The 23,294-nt window shown below is 42.3% G+C and overlaps 1 protein-coding gene across 1 annotated transcript in view; it reads left to right on the forward strand.

Moving 5' to 3' along the window:
• LOC120846795 (snake venom 5'-nucleotidase-like) overlaps positions 1-23,074 on the forward strand; it is a 40,406-nt gene extending 17,332 nt beyond the window's left edge. The window contains exons 3-9 of the mRNA XM_040218672.1: positions 2,885-3,110; positions 11,285-11,470; positions 11,544-11,744; positions 13,092-13,352; positions 21,727-21,879; positions 22,028-22,219; positions 22,959-23,074. Coding sequence (XP_040074606.1) covers positions 2,885-3,110; positions 11,285-11,470; positions 11,544-11,744; positions 13,092-13,352; positions 21,727-21,879; positions 22,028-22,219; positions 22,959-23,074 — 1,335 coding nt within the window. The remainder of the gene's footprint in view (positions 1-2,884; positions 3,111-11,284; positions 11,471-11,543; positions 11,745-13,091; positions 13,353-21,726; positions 21,880-22,027; positions 22,220-22,958) is intronic.
• Positions 23,075-23,294: the final 220 nt, after the last annotated feature.

A 23,294-nucleotide genomic window follows, 5' to 3' on the forward strand; every position in this document is an offset into this window, starting at 1 on the left:
TGAAATGGAGTATAGACGCTGCGAACGGCCATACCGTCAAACTTACGAGCAAAGCGGGATGTCAGCCATGTTGCTCATCGTGAAAAGTTTCTAAATTGCGCATGGTACGACTTTTACATGTCATTGAAGACATCATATACCTGCTATAAATAGTGCCTCACAATTTTCTGCCGCTTCCCTTTTACGCGTATGTATTGTAGGGCCCTTTTTGCTATGTAAATAAATGACAAATTGACGGGACTATGTAGGTCTGAACACAAAGACAGAAACGTTAAGCTAGATTTTCTGAGCTCATCACTCTGATGCAATGTAACTACAGATAAAGCAACTCTACCCTATAAGTTACCAGAGACATGACAGCAACACAACACCCAGTACAAAAATCATCACTCTTGTTACATCACTGAAGTAAAGAGTTCAATGTCAGCGCCTTCTTTTCAAGATTGGCGAAAACAAACGTTGCTCCGCATTCGTCCAAATTTTTGTTGAGCGTTGGTTTTCGGGTGGATCTTCTGTTGCAGTTCTTAGGCTACAGCCAACTATAATATATAACCATACAAAACCAACCAAGAGCACAGGAAAGAAGTACCCGAAAAAAGTGTAGACAGAGAACAAAACAATATTCAAGTAAACACATGTCTGGCTCGGTCTTTACAGAACATCTGCTGTCAATGCAAGTGGACTAATCAACTTGCTTATTCGTTGCTATTGTATATTTTTACTTGTTTATTCTAGTTTAGGCTTTGACCCTGCTTTTCAACGTTTTACAAATTTAATGGTCGCAGGTTTTTCCATGACCTGGCATAGACCCTTTTCAAACTCAGTCTGGCCACTTTGGTCGCTATCACCATCTGAAAAATGGCATATGTGCTATACTAATGGCGACCTTCCGTTTACTGATGAAGGAAGAAGTTGAAGATGATCCTAAGCAGATTATCCCAGGCCTATACATTTTAGACTTTAGTGCGACTTGACGCAGGAATTGAATGCAAAAGCGTTCAATGTAAGCGTCATTTTCTAATTCGGGTCCAGTCGATCTGTTCGTAGCACACACTAGGCTTCAAAGCCCATTGATGTATAGAGCTTTATCAAGGCGTCTTTGTGGGTTGACGCTTCATTCTGACTGGTTGCACCTTTTTCAGTCGAGTAGATTGTTGGGCTAGTTGGTTTTGGAATTTGGAATACATTTTAGCGCTCAAAAACAGGGACAAAAAGGCGAGAAACAGACAGCACAGTGCGCTACATCTTTTTTTGCCATCGAAACTGAAAGAAATTGAAGAACTACAGTGAAGCGCAGATCATCATTGAACATTGACTTGCCAAAGTGGCGGTGCCCCATCACACACTGCAGACCTCAGGTTCATTGCCACGATTAGTACGGTAAAAGTTAAGCTGCCATTTGAGTCACCAGATGGCACTGAATTCCGGAAAGGGGGGAAAGGGTCTATCTATTGCAGGAGTGGCCAGGCTGGCCCGGCCTAAGAGCTGTGGGGGGGGGGGGGGGGGGGGGCAAACTTTTCTCCAGAGCAATAAACGAAGCTTGAAACTACTTTCAATCTATCCGAGTCAAAAGCAGTCCAACTGTACGTAAGGTAGCAGTAAGACAAGACTACCAAACCGCAACCTGTCTTTCGATTTAAAACGCGTTCCATTTCTCTCTTCTTTTTTTTTTTTTTTGGCGGGGGGGGGGGGGGGTTGTTGGGGAGGGAGCCGTGAGCCGCACTTTAATACGCGAAGAGCGGCATGCGGCTGGCGAGCCGCAGCTTGGCCACCCCTGGTCTATTGTGTAAGGTTGTTAAATTGCGCTCTGTGGTCACGCAGAATCTGTTGGATGTATGTTCCTTGTATCCGCTGTTATCTTTTTGCGAGAAAGTTTGGTAACCTTTGGGGAGGGCGGGCGTTAGAAAAAAATATAATGATGCGAAGTAATATCAATAGCTGTGCCCTTTTTCGTCCATTTTTTTCCTGTATCGTGTTTCTTGTTCTAGAGCATATAAGCTCGTCGTGAAAGTCAAGTACGAGGTGTGGCAATTAAATAGCGAGACTCATCTTTAGAAGCATTACAAAATGATTACACAACTGCAGTGTATTTTGTGTTTCACCCTCCCCTGTTGCTACCCCCGTTCCATGCAAACCTTCCTTGCTGAAGCCAGTGTAGTTGGTCATCAAGTGAATCAGTTCCTGTGCTCCGTCAGATTTGTCTTGACAGTGGCAACAAAGTCAAAAATCGTTACTTTTAACCCAGACTTGAGCTTGGGGAATAGGGAAAGGTCAGATAGGGCCTGGTATGATGAGTACAGCTCATGATCCAACACTTTGATGCTATGCTGCGCAGAGAACGACATGGCCTGAAATGTGGAGGAACAATTGATGAATCCTTCATCAAGTTAACGCCCCAGCAGGCAAATCCTTGTAATTCATGTCGTTCCTGGCTCAGCATAGCATCACCGTGTTGGAGCATTCGCTGTACTCACTTGACCTAACCTTAATGATATATTCCTATTCTCCAAGATCAAGTATTGGTTAAAAGGAACACGATTTGATTCTCTTGACGCTGTGGAGACAAAAGGGACGTAGCTCATGAAGGGCTTATCACTTGATGACCTACATCACCGATTTCAGAAAAGGAGCATTCGCATGGAGCTTTCTAGGGACCTGAAAGGGGAGTATATAAAAAGAAAAAAAAACATTCCAATTGCGTATTTTTTTACTATTGCTTTATAGATGAGTATTGTTACTTTGTAGTCACGCCTCGCGTTTCACTTCAGTCATTATGGACAAGAACTAGGTGCTAGATGTAATCGTTTAACACATTTTTCAGGAATATTCTAATGATCATAAAAAACTATAGTTTTTATTATATAGAAAATACAACTATTTTCAGTGTCTAGGAAATCACGAGTTCGACGATGGACCCGAAGGACTGGCCCCCTTTCTAGACAGAATGAACGCTGCGAATATAAGTGTTGTCGGCACCAATACTGATTTCAACAAAGAACCGGCTCTTAAGGATAAGCCGATCAAGAAAAGTGTTACAGTAACTGTGAACGGAAGAACAATTGGAATCGTTGGGGCTGTACTTCCCCAAACAAAAGAACTTTCAAATCCAGGTAGGAAGTTAATTAAAATTACTCTGCAGTGAATACCTGAATGTTATAAGGGCACCACCTTTCGATAAGGTCGCGTTATTTTGGGACGTTTTATCTTTAAAGCTTTAAAATATTCCGGTCCTCTATCCTCTGTGATATTCTTTTGTGTTATTAAATTTTGTGCAACCGAGCTCAAATGAGTGATATGACTATGTAGCATAAGAAAATTAAAGGAAATAAATTGTAGCTTCTTATTTATGACTCTAAACTACTTCTAACACTTTATGCTAGAAGCTCCTATAGACCAACACGCGGCCCCGACGTCACGTAGCTGCGGTGGCGCTGTCGACGGCACGGGGCATGCGCAGACGCTTCACTTCACGCGAATCCGGTTTCTGCCCACGCGCCCACTTGGTGTAGGCAAACGTGGGCTCGTTTGTAAACAGCGTGTCGGTCTATAGAGTACTGAATCTAATACGGTAATAAACACTATTTTTTTCAATTTTGCTCAGGTGTTCTATTTTTTTTGTGAATATCGTATGCAATTTACCTCGTAGGTTTTTGTTCAAAAAGTCGAGTTGTGAGAATATACCGAAAGAACAAGCTGCTTAGCAAGGCCCACAAACAAGGAAACAAATGAAAAAATCATGTCAGCTCTCTAAAGACGGCGCATTGCGGGCGACTGTTCCGAATACGCACGATCAGGTAGATTACCTCGACTTGATTGATAAAATCTCCATACAGGTTGGCATAAATTTGGCGATAGAAAAACATAAGATAGAAAAGCACAAATGAACCATCTTGCCGGTACTTCGAAAGTTCTCTTACGACTGTCAATAGTCATGAATAAACCAACCACATTCATGATCCATCTATGGCAATCGAAGAGAACGCAATATATTTCCACTAACCACCACCCAGATTTTGTAAAACTTTCGAAACTGAATGTTACATAATTTATGTAATTTCAGCTATATCATCATAAGTATACAAAAAACCTAAGACTGATACCTGGCGTGTGTATTTTTCTGTTATGTCGGCCAGCTTCGTTTTAGTATTGACGCTACTCGTTATTTAAATCGCATGACGATCACTGCACCAACTTGTCTTTTGGTGATTTTGAAGTGGTAAAAAAACAAAATTTTAGCACTTTTTTTATTTTTGTATAGAATACCGAGCTCCATAGCCTCAGAAACACCCTTTTTTGTTGTAATAAAGCTCACGAAAAGATTTTAAAATAAATTAAATGATCCACAGATTTAATGTAGTGGATGCGTCTTAACCTTCTTTTCAGTATTCTGACCTCACTAGTTTCACAAATGCAGCGCTGAGCCGCAGGAGTTGGGCGTAATAGTATATGCGAGTCAGACCTCTTCGGGAGCACGAGCGATTGGCGAAAAATGCCAACGTCGAGTATGCCACGCTGGGTCGCGCCGGCATATTTGGCCGAGTTGTCGCTACCATATTTACGAAAGCTGACGGCCGGTTAGCCGTCTCCTTCAAACATTTAGTTTGCTTTGTTTAAGCATCAAATGTTCAGGAACATTCGGCGTGTTTATGGCGAGACGAAGTGTGGTGCATTTCGCCGGTATGCAAAATAACGAGGAACTGCTGAAGCGGTTCTCCTCGCTCGTCCGCTGTCCCACTTTAAAAGTAAACGCTTGCGGGACAGTAATGTTTGCAGTAAGGACTTGAAGCGGCCCCTGGTGGGCCAAGAGAAAAGAAAGTAAAAGACTCGCGCAACAGGCAAGCTCAGCTAAATGTGAACAGAAAGGACATTGAAACACCACGAGCTCAGCTCCGAACACGGCCGCAAGCCCCATCCTGTTAGCTTGGTGCAAATAATGTCAATAGGTAAGTTGAATGTTAATGACCCCTTCAAATGGGTGATCCAGGCGTGATAGGCTTTTGCCACTGTTGCTTGTGACCCTGGTATTCTAAAGACGTAGCGGTACCGCCCAGCTTGTTAGGCTACGGACTTTCGTGGGAGTCACCAGCAAGCGGCACTGATGTGGGTTACGGGTGTAGGGTGTTCGCAGCTAGGTTTGGCGGGGTTGGCGAGTATGGGGTCTCTGCAGCCAGGGCCAAGGCTATGACCATGAAAGAAATGACAGAGGAAACGGCTGCGCACCATGCACTCTAAGAAAAAAGGGAGCGCCACTTAGTCCCTCGGGGGACCAAATGCGCTGCCACCACCATTAGTCCCCTAGGGGAGCAACTGTAACGGGAGCAACTGTTGCGCCCCGTCAGTTAGTCCCTCGCACTAGCACCGTTGGGACGAACTGTTACACCGTTTCAAATGCACCTCGAGGACTAACTGTTAGGCCCTTGCACTTGGTCCCCTGGGACCAACTGTTACACCGTTTAAATTGAACCCCGAGGACGAACTGTTAGGCCCTTGCACTTGGACCCCTGGGACTAACTGTTACACCGTTTCAAATGAACCCAAGGACCAACTGTTAGGCCCTTGCACTTGGACCTCTGGGTCTAAACGTTGCGCCCTTGGATTTAGACCTCTGGGACTAAAGGTTTATCCTTTACATTTGGTCCCGAGCCACAAATCTCCGAAATGAAATTGTGGAGTTCAGGTTAAACGTAGCTTTATTGCCTCGTAGATACACATCGCATTCAAGGATGACTGAAGTCGAAGTTCCTGGGCGGTAGAATCCACGATAATGCCAAATTCCGAAGAGTGCACTTGCGTCGACGATGGCTTGGACACTGGGACGTCTGTCCAAGCCGGTCGTGGTCCCAGCACCGTTTATTGGGGCACCGGCAGCTTCTAGCCTGTTTGCGAGGAATTTGGGTTATTAGTAACAGGGCAGCGTAAATACCCAATCGCTTGACAAATATATGATATATAAGTTATAACACATGCATAATAAATTAACAAATAGACTGCATAAGTGATACAATGGTTCACATCCAACATGCGATCTGTTGACAGCAGACCAGCGCAATATTAGATTTTAGTAGACCGTTCGCTGCGAATTACAGACCCGGCGCGTGCGTGCTCGAACTATGCTTCAAAGTGACGGCACGATCTCCCGCCATCAACGCGAAAGTCTAGTGTACAATCAAATAAATATCTCCATTAATGCCGGCTCTCACACGCAGCGAAGCGCTGATATAGCGCTGCTCACGTGTCATGAGCTACTTTTCGTCTGCCATGAGCAAGAGTTTTGTCGGTGCGATACACAGCTGGTGACCGATCCCATCAGCACGCGGTTAGCGCAAGGTCAGCGCTATGCCTGTAGCGCTCCGCTGCATGTGTGGACAGGCGTTTATGGTCAAGCGATCCTGCTTGACCATTTGTGCGTCTGCGAAACATACACACACAAAAAAAGAATAAGTCATAGGTAGAACTGGCGTTTCGCTCGATACGATTGAATATGAGGTCTCTGTGCTGCATAAAAAAATCAGCAACCACGGTGCCAAAAAGAATAAAGCACGACGCGCGCTTTGCAAGCTAGAGAACGCGCTCAAAATAAAACACTTTCTAAAGCCGCAGTTAATAATCACACCATAAACAGAAGTACTTCGACATACCTTAATCGAGTTCCATTGACTTGTGACTTCAGAACAGATCAAGTGCAGTGCTTCAGTACCGCGAATCCAAACCGGATCCCGCCATGAACGGAGACGACACAAGGCGACCAGCCTCCGACGAAGGCTGTATTTCGACTTTCAACTTACTAAAAACAGGTTCTTTTCAAACAAAGACACTTCCCATTTTCCCGACGGACCCCATCTGCCCAACCCCCCCCCCCCCCCCCCCCCCCCCCCCGTGTACAAGGAGCAAAGAATGCGGGGTAGGGGATTGGGGGGAGGGGGCAGTGCGCGCAGAAGATAATCTCTTTTCCCGCTCCCACTACTCACGACACAAGGACACCGAAGAGCTCCAAGGCCGGGAGAAGGTCGCCACTTTCAACACGCCGGTCGAGTGACGTACAAGCAAACCCTTTTTTTTTCTTTCTTTTCTCTCTCTCTCTCTCTTAAGAATTTTCAGCTTTCTCAAGTGGCTTTTTTTTTTTAGTTTGCATTTGTTTTGTACTAGTAGGGTGCTGCCAGGTGTGACGTTCCGGGCGTGATTCGTTCTTCGTTGTTCATCTGGATTGTTTTGGAAACAGCGACGACGATGGCATGAAGGCGTCTGGATACTGCCCCTGAATGTGCGCTTTAAGTGGAACGTGCCGTGCATCAAGTGTGTCGTTGTGGATTTTGAGTTCGACATTGGACTACCCAGAAAGGTTTGTCACGCAGAGACGGAGGCGCGTTCCCACCGGCTTTGCGATCTAGTCGCGCGATAACTTTCATCGCAAAAGCGACCATCGCGGGCAACAAGCGACGCGATTTGAGCAGTCGCTTCTAGACCCGACTTTTTTGCGATGCGATCTAGTCGCGGAGCGGCTGAGCCAATCAACGGCGTTCGGAGCGAGAGTTTTCGAGAAACGACTCGCCAACGAAGGCGTTGGACTCGCTCATCGCACACGCCGGTGTGACCATCTAATTTTTTTTTGCGATGCGATCTAGTCGCATCGCGCTACTGCTTATATCGCCGGTGGGAATGCTCAGTTTTAGCGATTGAAGTGACCATTTATTGTGACTGCAAGATTCCGGTGTTAAAAGCGTGGCTTTTACAAACTGTTAAGTTTAATTTTAAAAGGAAAAGAGTGTTAGTATTTGGAGGTGTTGCGTTTGGATAAATGCACATTTTTTGCGCGAAGGCAAATTACGTAAATGGGACTTGTGGAATGTCAACAGATTCTTTTTGACGAGATAGTTGGGTGAAGTCGAGTCAACACATTCGTTCACTCGCATTCACACAACACGTGAAGCTCTACCATGTAATGTCTTAACTTTCGTGGCACATTAAACAAATTCGCCGGTCTCGTCCGAGTTTTGTCAACACTTTCAGCCGTGCTGGGCTGAGTCTCGCCGATCCCCAAGACAAGCGAAATAGCATCCGTCCTCCTCGCGAACATTCCGTTTGCCTTCGGGGACTAAATCATACAGATGCACCCTGTCTGAGGGGGACTAATGGATGCTTTTGCTCGCGCACGCCTATCGGTTGGTCCCAGTCGAGCGCAGTTAGTCCCCAGCTTTTGCGCACGGTACCTAGCTTGAGCCAGATGGTCCTTTCGGGGAGCAACTGGGAGTTCAGAGGACCAAATGCTGCCGTTAGTCCCTTGAGGCCAACTTTTTTCTTAGAGTGTGTGGATCAGCCGGTTTAGAATACCGGCAACAGTAAATACAGATAGAGTGAGACAATTCGAAAGTCCCCTCTTTCGCATGTTGTCGTCTTTCCTTAATACGAAACACATGAAGCCCACAGCACACCACCCTTGATTTAAGGGCCTCGTGGAAAGATTCCACAGAAAAATGTAGGCTGCAATTTGGGCACGTGACACATCAAGGCTGTGGGCCGAAATCCTGCCAGTTGTGCTTTTGGGGATCCGAACAGCAGTACCACACGAGATCAAGTGCAGTTCCGCCGAACAAACGGCACTACACTTCGGCTGCTTGAAGAATTTTTTCACATAAATGAAGAACACCGCCTCATCGACTACGAAAACTACGCCAGGCGATTAAAATCCTTCCTCCAAAACCTAAACGTTGCACAGAATAATTCAGTCCCGCAACGTCCTAGTAAGCTCAGATATTCACCGTTGTAGACAAGTTTTACTAAGAAACGGCACAGTCAGACATCCGCTACACTGCCCCTATGACGGGCGCTACGAAGTTTTCGAGCGTAATGACAAACATGTCACTCTCTCGATCAATGGCCGGAAGAAAATTATATCCCTCGGCCGCATCAAACCCGCGTATGATTCCTGATGACTTAAAAGAACCCTCCAAAAATTATTTTACCACTAAGCCAAGAGACACCCTCGTCCCTAACAGTTCCTCTCCAAGGGAGAAGGGGGGGGGGGGTGGAACATGTACTAGTCTTTAGAGAGCCAAAAGAGAATAAAACTTGAACGGTTCGTGTGACCGGTACGGTCAGCGAGACACGAGCCGGATGCATGTGCTTTTGTAAATAATGTAAACACATCAGTTGAAGGTTCATTACCCCTTCAGGCGTCTACTATAAAATGTGTGCAAAGGCGTTGGCGTACTTAAACTCACCAATCAGCACGGTTTGCCCAAATACACAAATCGCTCGTCTGGGATCTCGCTGCAAATGGACTGGCGCAGGTGTCGTTCACTGAGGTCGTCATTGTGGTCGTAATATTTGTGTATATGTGGTGTTCTGCACATAGCCGCAGGTATCGTGCAGGATGTGCACTCCGCCAACGTGGTGGTGACGACGAGGCAAACCGGACGATGGGTTCCATTGAACGGCACGATCGTGCGGTTCAGTTCGTGTGTACTTTGTCTAAGCTAGATGTTAACACGTTAACTCTACCATGTGACAAGCCTCTTAACTGACCGTGCCTTTGTTCTTCCTAAAGCCTACCCTGGTGAAAACGTCATTTGTATGAGAAATTTCTCGTGTCCAATAAACACATAAGAATCCATGCAAGATATATAAGAACATATAAGAACCATATAAGAACTATATAAGAATTATTGGAGAACTATATAAGACGTATAAGAACCACATAAGAAATAAATAAGAAACTTCTCCCAAGTTTCTTATATGGTGCTTCTATGTTCTTATATACCTTATATACTTCTTATAGAGTTCTTATATGGTTCTTATATGGTTCTTATATGTTCTTATTTATATATCCTGTATGTTTCATATGTGTTTATGGGACACAAAAATTTCTCATACAAATAAGAATTTCCAATAGGGTATGATGTCACGAGCGTGAAACGTGTCCCAGAACGCATTCCGCTTTTCAATGAGTAACTTTGAAACGCTCACAAAACTCAATCATTCATAATAAAAATATAGCCGTCCACTCAATACACAAGCATACAATTACCATGTACACATATTATCGGTCCTCTTTGGCATACTGCTTAAAGTTTTGCGTCTAATATAGGTTTGGGTTTTGTATCAGTTGAAACGTCACTTATCTCGCAGTTATGATGATATATTCTACTCGATTCTGGTTTTCTATCCTGTTAGCATTTGCGACAGTAACTCATCACCGGGAAGCATTCTCGATGAAGGCCTACCTAGTTTAATAAACAAGTTGTAGGTTAGAGCGTGGGCAGGTACTTCTTACCGAAAACAAAACCAGAAGCAAAACGTTTTTTTTAGAAACCACTTGTGGAATAACACATATGCTGGATATCCTAAGAATAGCTGTGAATTTGTTGCCACAGAAAGTAGTCTCCAATTTTGTGTTTGCACCTATCACTGGATGAGTTCAAAAGCTATATACACAAACAAGTATCGCTGAATGACGAGGCGAGAAAGGTGCACTCTCTAATGCACTAAACCGCGATTTAACACCGAGATTGACGTGGGAATTTGAAACATTATACGCAGGGTCTATTCGCAGATGTTTTCTCTTTTAATGTCTCCCTTATATAATGCGATTGTTCGTATACATAGCTCATATGACCCAAAAATAATACGTGTTCAACGTTTTCTTATCAGTAAGACGTCTAATCGCAATGCTCTAAAAAAATATTTTCAAGTAGCTTTCGTTTATTGACCTGATATTTTAAACGCCACATTTGATTCGATTGAGATTGTTGTCAAATGTAGCGCCAAGATAAGCCTAAAGTTTCGCTCATATAGCAGCATTTAATTGCATTGCCGGGACTCATATCGACATATACCTGCAAGCTACAATGGCATCCGAGAGGAAGGTCACATTTTGGCATGTTAACTTGCTATTGAATATTGGCAAAAACGGTCATGTACGAACAGGCCTGAACTCGACCTCATAACTAGGACACTAGCGCTCCAGCCACTACCGTTCATTTGGCCCCGAATTTCTCACGTCTGTACAAAGGTGAGATACAATGGGGCGTAACTTTATAAAAATCTAGCATATCTTGCACAGACGAAATTGTATAATGCTTCAAACTAACATGGCATCTTTCCTTCCGTTACATATTGTATAAATACTTCTAAGCTTAGACAGCTGAACTCATCAGTTCCTATAGTGGCATGTGAATATTGAGGATCACCATATACCATCTATTGTCATGTAATCACTATACTTTATCGCACAAGACGTGATCGTTTTATATCCTAATAATTGTTTTATTCATTTGTTACACCACAGGTAATGTCGAATTTTACGACGAAATTACGAGCTTTCAAGCAGAAATAAAAAATCTCAAGAATCAAGGCGTGGACATCATCGTGGGAATTACTCACTGTGGATATCTACGAGACCTGAAAATAATGAAAGAAGTAGATGGTCTCGACGTTATTGTTGGCGGACACACGAATACTTTTCTTTATCACGGTAATTTGCACGATCGGCTCCTATATTCTAAGAGTGTGCCCAAGCATTCTTACTTTTATATATTTATTTCCAGGCACTGGTTATCCCAAAGAAAATACTCCTGAGGGTGACTATCCAACAATTGTGAATAAAAACGACGGTTCTACAGGGCTCGTAGTTCAAGGCTACTGCTATGGAAAATACCTCGGATTTTTACAGGTAAAGTTTGACGAGACTGGAAAGGTTATTAATGGTACCGGAAACCCTATTCTTCTAAATTCATCAGTACCGGAAGGTAAGTCGAGTAAAATTTCTCAGGTATAGACACATAGCCATGCTTCTGATTTGTTGAAAAGACACTGTAGGGTCGAATAAATTTATAATATTAAAGTTACTGGAAAAATTTAAGTGAGAATGACAGACAGTGTTTTCAACGTTTCTAATGCCCTCTTAGTTCTGACGCAATCGCCATATTCTTGTTTCTATTCCCTCAAATAAATTAAAAATATCAACATATGTTAACAGTGCTTAAAAATTTAGTATAAAGTACATACATTTTCAAGTGAAAGTTAAAAAAAAATTACTGCCAGGAAAAAAAACACGTTTTTTTCTGTGTTCAGAGTAACCTTTCCTAAGAAGGTATCCTTTGCCCCTACTAATTCTAATCAAACACAAATCCTGTCATATTCACAAGAAGCGCTCTAGCTGACGAGAATGCTACGAGCTTGAACAATATATCTATATATATCAGCAAAAGTAGTTTTTTGCCAAGAAAATAAATAAATTTCGTTTTATTTGAATCAGATTTATTCGATTTAAATTATATTATCATATTAATCTGCTTTAAATGACTATAGCTAAAAGGTAGTGGTTCTTCATCACAGACTAAATTTTAAACATGGTAGATTGATCGATCCACCCGTCCAATCACTCACTTTAGAAAATATAGTTGTAAATTTCAAGTAGTATAATTATGAGCTTGTTATTGATGTAAACCCAGTCAAACTTGATAAAAAAAACTCCTTGATCTTTTTGTCTCCAGTAAGCTAAAAAGACTTTTTTTTGCGTTCTGATTTGGTTATTATGAGACATTAACTTTCATTTGTTTTTCTTTCAAGTTTTGATTTACTTGTTATTGGACGTTTTTCAAATGTCGAACGAAGTTGAAGCTAGAAACAAAAATTATCCGAGCTGCGAAGAACATGCCTTTTACACGCGTCCAGCCTGATACAGATATTTCTTGCTTGGAGACACTTCGATTTAAACGCAAAACAAATGCGCATAAAAATCATCAAATGATAGACACACGGTAGTTAAAAGCTATTCTTGGAATCATTTTTTCGGAAAGGTTTTAATTAAAATATATTAGTTAAACGTGTCGGACCTGAATTACGATTTCAATTATGACCTAAATTATAAGTTAGATCTACTTGGTTTTTATTCTCTGCCCTGATTCATGTGATTTCGTGTAAAAAGTAGAAAGTGAAACGAGAAAAATGCATATAGGTACTTGTATGCACGTATCTTTATTCCGATACCGAACTGCAAGAAACTATGGTGGCTATTTCTTAAAAAAATAAAATAAATAAAGCTAGACGTTGTTACGGATGCTCGCTACATTCATATTTTCAATGGTTTTCAGATCCCGATATGATTAAAGTAATTGCACCGTTCAAGGAAAACGTCACTAAAGTAATGCAGCAACCAGTTGGTTACACCAAGGTGTTGCTCGAGCAACAGGATAATATATGCCGAATCCGGGAGTGCAACCTCGGAAATATGATGGCAGATGCGTACTTCGCCTACTACGCGGATATGAACACGTCTTCACCCGAATACTGGTCCGAAGTAAACGCGGCAGTAATAAACGGGGGAACCATTAGAGCTCCACTTGAGCAAGGAGGTAAGTAGAAATACTTGTGCGGTTGATTCCAAGTGATAATAACCATTCTGGCCTGGAACGCAGATGGCCGTTTCTTTTCAATCACAAATAAAACAAAACATAGCAATACGGATTCCGCAGAGATGTAATACTACTAATCTACCAGGTTTAGTTAAAAACACGAACCTTGTCAATTTATTTAACAATTACCTATATGTGTTTTATAACGTTCAAAGCAATACTATGTTATGAAAAGTTGTCTAAATATGGAATTCACCGAGTGTTATTCGGAGCGTTTCGATTACAAACGACTTTTATTTAGAAACCTAGCGGCGAGATGCCACACAAAGCATCTCGGGTAATGGTTAACCATGAAGTTTCAGTTTCGATAGGCCGACCGCACTTCATAACATGATGTTATAACCAGATACAATCTCTCCGTCTTCGAATATGCTACTCTCCTTAAATTTATAATAGTTTCGGTGTTTCCGACCGATATGAATGGAATGCTGGGTTTTTTCAAAGGGGCATTTGGCATGATTTAGTCGGTGCGTATGTAAACAGCTGGTCGTGAGGTAAACATAGGGCGACGATATCACAGGCCTGCTACAGGTTCTAGCTTTGCGCTCAATTAAACAACTGGTGCACCCTAATAAAATGAGGTCGATTTGAGCGTCACAAAGTTTTTCCTTAGCCAGAGGTCCGCTTCTTTTCGCCCCCTCCCAAACAAGATAACAAATCGTTCGGTTTGCCAGAGCTTTGCATGTAGTATAGGAGACCACGGTCTTCATCGCAGCCTATCTCAGCGCTTGGAAGAGCTTCGATCGTAATCACTATATACTTCGGAAGGAAGATATTTTTTGACATGACGAAGACTTTGCCACTCCTTTTGTGCACCAGCAAGGGCAATTAGTATTGCGTTTCACTGATTGGCATACGCCAGCGACCGGCACGGCTGCGAGGGCAATGAGTGCGCCATGCCGGTCGCTGGCACAGGAAAACCAACGAACAGCAAAGAACTCGCACTTACTGCTGCGCGAAATGAACGGCCCTGGATTTCTGATGTCAGCCAATAGTTCTCTTCGAACGTTTTTATTGATTGGGAGTGGCGTTTTAGCAAACGCTCATATCGGCTGCGACCGAGACTGTGCGGGAGCGGGAAGCAGCGTTTCCGTACTCCTCGCTAAGCCTAGGTAGGCCATTACGGCCGTTGGAGGTTCGTGTCTCAACGGTCGTGTCTCAACGGCGGCACTAAAATCTCCCCGGTAAACTCACAGGGTGTGGTGGACAAACATATAACAATTGTGTATTTACGAACGCTCGGCGAAGCGCTCGTTAGTGTCTTTTTGTTTTATTTTTAGGTTGTGTTTTTATGCACGTTTGGTTTCTTCTTGTACGTTCTGGTGAACGCGGTCGTCGACAAGAGATGTCGAGATCGATAGATTTCAGGAAGCGATTCCAAGCGCTCTGGTGTGTGTCATTCCATGCGAAAGGAGACGCAGCGATTTCTTTATGTCTGGGATTTGTGCGAAAAATTTAATTTGGATGAAGAATCCTCCGAAATTTAAGAAACTTCTTTTTATATTTAATTTATTTTTTCTATCACGCTCGAAATTTTTGGAATTTGTATAAAACCCGTGTAGTTAAGAAAAACATTGCGAAAAACGGTTGGGTACCCCACACGTTCAGGTGGTTGCCTAATTACTTAATAACATGCCCCATCTTACAGTAAAATACAAACATGGAAAGACGCCATTATGAGTCCAAACAGGAGCTCCAAAAACAAGAGACAACTTGGATTTGGGTGTTAGTAACCATACCTTTTTTTTTTGTTCTCATAGAACTAATGATTAAATTTCACGCTTTAAACATTTAAAACCTCGTTTGGTTGTGTTTAATTAAATAACAAATTATCCAGTTTATGGAGAGAGAGAGAGAGAGAGAAAAGAGAGAAATTTTATTTACAATGAGAACCGGTCTTATTAAGAGAACCTGCCTTATTGAGAGCCGGTTATTGATAGAATAATATGGAGAACCGGCATTATTGAGAGCCAGACAAATGAATGTGGGTATCGCTGCCCACAAATTTCTAAATTGCCAAATGTTCAATCAACCTCATCTCTCCAAGATATACAAAAATTTAAAAAAAAACTTTTTTTTCTTGTTGCTGAGAAGTTATTTTTTAAAGATGAGCCTCCCCGAACATGCCTCCAGGCTGGAGTTCGCCAGTGAAGCGTCAACGGCGTGAGACTCCGCCGCAAGGTCTTCGACGCTGTCCTGAAAACACGCTTCATTCAGTTAAAGTGGAGGTTATACTGATTTCCATGCGCCCGTATCCTCTGTAAGTTACGTAATAATACTGGCGTCTTAAATGGACTCTACTTCTTCCGAGGAAACTGCCGACGGACGCAGGCCTGCATCGTCTGCTTCAGAGTTTGGAATGCATACTGCGCATCTGCCTCGTCTGTTGTATGTCCAGATATAAAGAAAAAACAATTCAGACCGGATAGCTCTTCCCCAAAGCGAAATGGTGACGGCGATGTCGCTTAACTATTTAACTTAAATATATTTTGATAGAACATATAGCGCTAAGAAAAACGGTGTTCTCATGAAAACAGAATTCTCCTTTTTGCAACGGACGCCTCGCACCCATGAGATCACGTACATGAGTAGTGTTTCAGACTCTAGGATACACTGGAGGACACGAAAACATGTCTTGAATTCTTAACCCACTGACTTTTTAAGAGAAAGTAAGTTTGATAAAAAGTGAGAGTTACACGGGTGCCGTCTTCCCTATCTGAGCTTTAGGCTCGCCGGACACTAGATGAGGTAATAACGGTCAGGGTAAGTCGGTATATTAAATAATTTATTGATTAACTTTTTAAATAATGGTTTCATGGCTGATGTTGCAATTCCAGTATTGACGCCAGCTATTATAAGAGGTTTGGCCGATTTATAGAATTTGCGAATTGGTAATATTTTCTTAGACATTCATCAATCAGTTTTCGCGTGTTTGCTCCCACTTTTAATATTGCGTGAACCAAAAAAAAAAAAAAAAATTGCAACAGGCCCAGCCCACAATGACGCTTATAAGAGTGACGCACTCGTTTGCATGATGTCGTCACTATGTCGGCACCGCGTCTTTGGCAGATGCGCGAACGAACTTCAATCTATCTTAGTTTTGTCAAAATACATTTAAATTTAATGGGGAAGCGGCCGACGCGCAGTATGGATTCCAATACTCGGGAAGCAGACGATGAAGGCCTGCACTCGTCGGCAGTTGATGGGGCAGTTGAGTGTATTTAAGACGCTTTACTTCGTTTCACCTTAGTCCCGAGCGCGGCCGATGTTATAAGAAGAAGGGCCGATCAAACAGCGTAAAATCGCAACGTCATGGCGTGCTCTCTGCGCTTCATAGGACTAGCCGATGGAGGAGCAGTGCACAGAGAGACGGCGAATAGCGGCTGGTCCTATCAACTGCGGAGAGCACGCCATGACGTTGTGGCTCTTTGGGTGTTTGATTGGCCCTTCGGCTCATAAAATTGGCCGCGCTCGGACCTAAGCTGGAACGAGGTATAGTTTTATTACGTAAGGTAGAGCATATACGGATGACTGGATGTCAGGATAGTGTCCGCTTCAACTGAATAAAGAGTGTTTACAGGAGGGAGTGGAAGTCCTAGCGGCGGTGTCGCACATACTTGACGCCTCGTTGGCGAACTCCGGCGTGCGTCGCCAACGAGGTGGGCGCTTGGAAGCATGATCGCAGAAAGTCTAGTTAAAAAGAAAAAAAAAATTATCAGCAACAACAAGACATTTTTTTTTAATATGTTGTGAGCAGAGGTGGATTAAACTTTTAGCTAATTCGAAAGTTGCGGGCACCAATGCCCACGTTGCTTTTTCAGGCTCTTAATAAGGCCGTTTCTGCATAAACTGGAGTGTGTTCTTTAATTAAAACGCAACAAAGTGAGGCTTTAAATATTTACCACGTGAAATTCAATAATTTGTTCTATGAGAACAGAGGAAAAGTGTACCCTAGATAACACCCAGCTTCAAGTTGACTAAAACAAATAAAGAAATATTTTAAAGTCTTCCTTTTGTAGCTCCTGGTTGGACTCAAAATGGCGTCTTTCAATGCTTTATTTTACAGTAAGATAGGGCATGCTATTAAGTAATTAGGCGCCCACCCAAATGTGTATGGTACCCAACCGTTATTTTTTTTTTCAGAATATTATTCCTATTTACGCGGGTTTCATGCAAATTCAAGAAAGTTAGTGTATGATGTAAAAAAAAAATCATAATCCTTTTTTGTTAAATTTAAGAGGTTTGTTTATTTCAATTAATTTTTTTTGTACATACCTCAGGCATGAAACATTTGCCGCGTCTCCTTTGGTATCGAATGACCCGTGTGAAAGTTGGGCATGCACCGAGAGAAAGACTATATATGAACTGGGCTGGCGCTGATCTGGCATTGAAGCTAGTTCAAAATCCAAAACAATATACGCTCATGTTGAGCGAATGCTTTCATGGGCGTCTCGTATGTCTGCAAGACGCCCGTGAAGCACACGCAAAAAATTTGAAATCCCTCTTTCATTTACCTATAATCTTAACCGCTTCCACAATATGGCTATCAAATTCAAAACCATGCCACTCCAATTCGTGGTCAACAGTGTCCTAGAATGCTACGTGTGCCATGTAGTGTGCAGGGTGCCCAAAAAAGGCCAATAATTCTGATTTCATTAGCAATACGTGATGAAAACTACTCAAAGCAACAAAGGCAAAGTGGAAAAAGAAAACGAGAAAACGAAGCTGTATTTAGTCCTATAGTTGTCTTATCAATAATACTTTAGTTGATAGTACAGCTTTGTCCTGTTGTCCATGTTTCTTTAATTCGTTTTCGTCGCTTGAGCTGCTTACATTATGTAAAACATCTACCAGCTCGCCCGATTCGCTGCTTTAGTACAGTCAAATATGAAGCCCAGCGATAATGTCGAGTCACCGATAACGTTGATAATATAAACTAAATCTGCTCTCAAATTTTTATGACGTGAATGCCACGCTCACAGTCCACGCTTGTTCTTTTAATCTGTACGTCATCTCTGTGTGGATTCACTCTGGTCTTTTTCATGGGTTATAGTTAAAGGTCCGTGTTTTCGGATAAAACTTGAAATATTCGAAAAAAAACTCACCAGTAAATTTTCTAACGATTCGGATTCATCGGAAAAACTACAAATTAGAGAGTAAAGAAAAGAAAGAACAGTGTTTTACAAATAAACTTTATACGAGCATAGCGTCAGTGTCCTAGGATAATGCCACTTCAGTTTCCTTTGAAATCTCGACCTACTGAAAAAAGGTGTTCGCCTTTTAGCTTGTCAAGGTTACTTGGGAGAACGGGTCATAGTACCCGGATCTCATTTATTCGTTTTTTTTTTAATTATAACAATTGGGAGAACAGTAAAATAAACTTTTAATTTCAGAAAATTGTGCATCTCAATAAAACCCCAATTTTCAGAGACAAATAATCTCCGAAAAACACCCTCCGAATTTCGAGAAAAATGAACTCCGAAAACAGTGAACTTAGTCATAATGATTGCATTTTGCGGGCAGTGGTAAAGTTGATGCCCCCTGATTCCTAATAAAACAAAGACCTATCTACAGGGTTCGATCGATAAAGGAAACCCCGGCTTTTTAGCCTGCACAAATAAACTGCCCTTCGCAGAAATCTGAAAGGTTGGCAGAATGTGACACAAAACATTTAAGCCACAATGAGAAAATTTGAGAGCGTGAATTAAGTTTAAAGTTAAGAGAAAACAAGAGCTGGTATCTACGAGCATACGACGACCCAGGAGAAAAGTGAAACAATCGCGTCTGCCTTGCGTCGCATCGCATAGATGGCGTCACCGCTCCGCCAGTGTCAGAGCCACTGGTTTTGTTTTTGGTGTCAAAACGGAATCGTTGTTAAATATTTCGTGGTGGTTTACGTACACACTGCTTTTCATTTTAACGAAAACAAAAAAAAAAAAAAAAAAAAAAATTAAAATGTCGGCATTTATACTTGTATCTCCTCAAATACAAAACATTTATCAAAATATTTATTCTAGCAGGTGTCGTTTGCTTTGCTTGTTCTTCAGGAGCTCGGACACCGGCCTCCCTCCCTTTGATCGCTTTTAGATTCCGTCGTGTTTCGCTGGACTCTTGTGCTTCGCACGACATCCGCATGTTGCTTTTGAATGAGTTGCCTCATGAAGCACAACAATCCAGCGAAACAGGACAGAAGCTAAAAGCGAACCACGGGAGGGCCGGTGTCCGGGTTCCCGAAGAGCAAGCGAAGCAGACGACGTCTGCTAGAATAATTATTTTGAAAAATGTTCTAGAACTGAGCAAATGCACAGAAGTATCAAAGTTCGCGTTTTATTTTTTTTATTTACGGTGAAATAAAAAGCAGTGTGTAAGTAAAAGACCAGAAAATATTGAATAACGATTCCGTTTTGCTGCCAAAACCAAAACCAGTGTCTCTAACACTGACGGTGTGGTGGTGCCATCTAGGCGATGCGACTAAAAGACGACACCATTCTTCCCCTTCTCTCCGTAGTCGTCGTCTGCGCGTAGAAACTATAGTCCTTACGTTCTTGTAACTTTTGATCCACGTAAGTTCATGCTCTCAAACATCCTCACTCTGGCCTAATTTTTTTTTTGGTCACATTCTGGCAAAGTAGTTTATTAATGCAGGCTATAGACGCTTTACACACGCGCCAAATTACAGCCGCCATTGCTGACCTTCTCTTGTCTTACTGAAATGCGGAGCAACTGAAACGGTAGTTGACGATTCTCTACAAAGGCCGATGCTTTAGAAAAGGACACAGTTGAATCTAATGTGGCAATAACCCGGCCTGCTATGGTAAAGATGAAGTGAAATAAACGAAATAAGAGGAACCAAAAACTGAAGGTCAGTTATGGCGGCGTCCATGCACAGCTGCTGCAAAGCGTTTATATAGCCGGGTTTACCTTTCTCGATCAAACCTTGCACGCCGCCTACAAGTGGTACAAATGCGTTTTCTATCGGGAGCCCAAGTTTGTCTGCGTCTTTTGCAGGGCTTCAAGGTAGCTTGCTTTAAACTCTACCCGCTAGCCTTCAAGCAGAGCCAATCAGAGCTCGGCGTTCTGACATCACCACAACCCCCGCCAAAAGAAGCAGACGAACTTGCGCTCCTCATAGTGAATGACAGCTTTAGGAACGCATCGCGTGACTTGTTTTATTCGCGGTTCTGCCCTCTTGATTCTCCATTCTGCCTTGTCATTGCCTAATGCCGCAGTTTCAGTGGCTATGGCGCGACAATTAGATGCTCGGGACGGGCCACAACCTGCGTTTCTCTAGAAAAAAAAAAAAAAAAAAAAAACCGGAAAAAGAAAAAAAGTTTGTTTTTTAACAGTCTGGTTAAGACTCGCGTGTCGAAAAACTAATTTTGCGCTTTCTTTTTCGTAACTTTTTTAGGGCAGTATTGACGGCGCGAGACGTGATTGAGTCGGCAGTCACCTCCTTTCCATTTGCTTTTTCTGTCGGTATTTAGGGCTGATGGAGGAGTGGTGGATCGGCTTCGCCTTGACGACCGAGATGGTCATGCCGAAATGACCCGTGACGTCACGGACTTCGCGCGCAGAATTTCAAATATTTCTCTCGAACTCAAAATTACTCTAAAGTTTATTTACTGACACGCGTGTCCCACCCTGAGTGCTTAAAAAAATTCTTTTTTTTTTCAGGGGTCCTTTAAGCTTTTAGTGACAAAGAAAGCATTGCATATGACAGCATTGTGTTTACCGAACTGTTGAACATATGTTTTAATCCCGTGATATCTGTTCGCGGTACTCCTTCAAAGCCCTTTACAACGGAAGGGAGCCATTGCATTGTATTAGCAGCCAATTACTCCAAGGGAAAGAAAGAAAAACTTTGGTGCTTTGCAAAGAGAAAAAAATCCAAAACGCCAAATCTATGCCACGTCAAAGAGATAATGAAGCCTAAAGTGAACAAACGCGTAGTCTGAATAACATGGCGCATACAGATGCGCCATGAAATTCGGGTACCCAAGGAGGAATTTTAAATTTTTAAACCATCACTTGAGCGTGCACAAGCCTCAAAGTTATCGTAGCCAGAATCTTTCAGAAGGTTGAGAATATTCGCTTGATATGTTTTGTAAAGTATAACTTTTCTTTAACGTTCCACTTTTCTCTTGTAGGTTTCATGTGGATATAGCGATAGTGAAGTACAGGATTAACAAAAGCTATACCTTTCATTGAATATGACTGTGATTTTCGAATCCTTCGGTGTTTGCGTATATAAGGCCACTCTTACTGATTGTAGAAATGCTTGCATGTCATTCAGAGACATTATTTATTATTACAGAGATAACAATGGGCGCAATACTCACGACTGCACCATTTGGTCAAACTATTATCAATGTCACGCTGAATGGAACCACATTACGAAATATGTTCGAACATTCGGTTGCAAACTTCAGCTATCTAAACAAGAAGGGAGAATTTCTTCAAGTTTCTGGTAAGCTCCTATATTTAATGGGTAAAAAAGCCTCGAAAACCATAAAGGAATCACCGATACAACTAGAAGTTTTAGGCTATTCTTTTGCTTTTATATGTTAAAGGAGAGAGCAATGAACAATTGCAAACTAATCCTTTCATTCCCGCAGGCATCCGCGTTGAGTACAACTTGTCGCTGCCATCATCATGCCGGGTCATATCCCTAAAAATACTCTGTCGAAAATGCAAGGTGCCTCTCTACGAAAACGTAGTTGACGAAGAAATTTACACAATCGTTACGACAGACTTTGTAGCCAGAGGTGGAGATGGATTTGCCAAAGCAAAAAACTACGGAGAATCAGGTAGAAAGTTGTGGTACTTTGATTGATTTTAATTAACTTGACTGTATCATATTGTTGTAGAAAATCTTCACCAAAAATAACGTCTATCGTCACCGAAACGGAGTACGTGACTTTCAGTGTTCACGCTTTGCGTTTTGCGTCTAGTTCTTCGGCGTTCTCATTGGCTAAGATTTTAATCTCATTGCCTGCGGAGAGAATGAGAGTACAAAGATCGGACCTGGCGGACTAAAAGTTGTCGGGTCGAATTTTTAACTACAGCTATAAACAACTTACGCAGGTCCCACGTGCGTATTTGTGCATAAAGATGTGCACACTGATGGGCACTTTGGAGCAATACGCCATGAGGTTTATAAGTGGCTCATGATTGGACTGGCCGGCCCGTAGCTTAGAACTCTAGTTCGTCGTAGGGCGAGGCGAACTGCATTACATTTCCCGGCACATTCAGAAAACGAGTAACCTAAAAATGATAGCACCTACTGATATCGTAGAAAGCGTTGTTTTTTCGTGCTGGCTTCCTTCCGCAGACAGCGTAGAAATTACCCGCCAGAAAATCGGTGGAAATGAGATGCCTTGATGTTTTCACAGTAAGAGTACACGTAAAAAAAGAAACGAAAAACATTGACCTCTTGCAAAATAATCTGTTAGATTGGGTTTTATTCGGACATTGTTATATTTTAGCATATTGTCTTGTAGAATGGTAACTGGCACGATCACCAAAACAAATTATTTTCTTTTTCAGGTCCAGTTGATTTTGATATCCTTGTAGAGTATATTCGTAAAATGTCACCAATCAAGACACCTGTCGAGGGACGAATAATCATCCACGGGAACGTCACTGAATCAGTCATACAGTAAAATATGCCATTCAGAAAAAACAAAAAAAAAAACAAATTAAGTATTCTCTAGAAGCAACCAAGTATGCGCTCTGGAGTATGCATCAGACACGTTGACATGTCGCCGGTTGGGTTACACGTGAATTGAGCAATAAATTAGTTAACTACTGAGTACAATTAATGTCTTCCCTACCGAAAATTCCGGTATAACTTTTCGCTATCCGGATTATGGAACCGGAAAT

Source organism: Ixodes scapularis, unplaced genomic scaffold (assembly GCF_016920785.2).
Source record: "Ixodes scapularis isolate PalLabHiFi unplaced genomic scaffold, ASM1692078v2 PGA_scaffold11__112_contigs__length_91849675, whole genome shotgun sequence".
NCBI lineage: Eukaryota > Metazoa > Arthropoda > Arachnida > Ixodida > Ixodidae > Ixodes > Ixodes scapularis.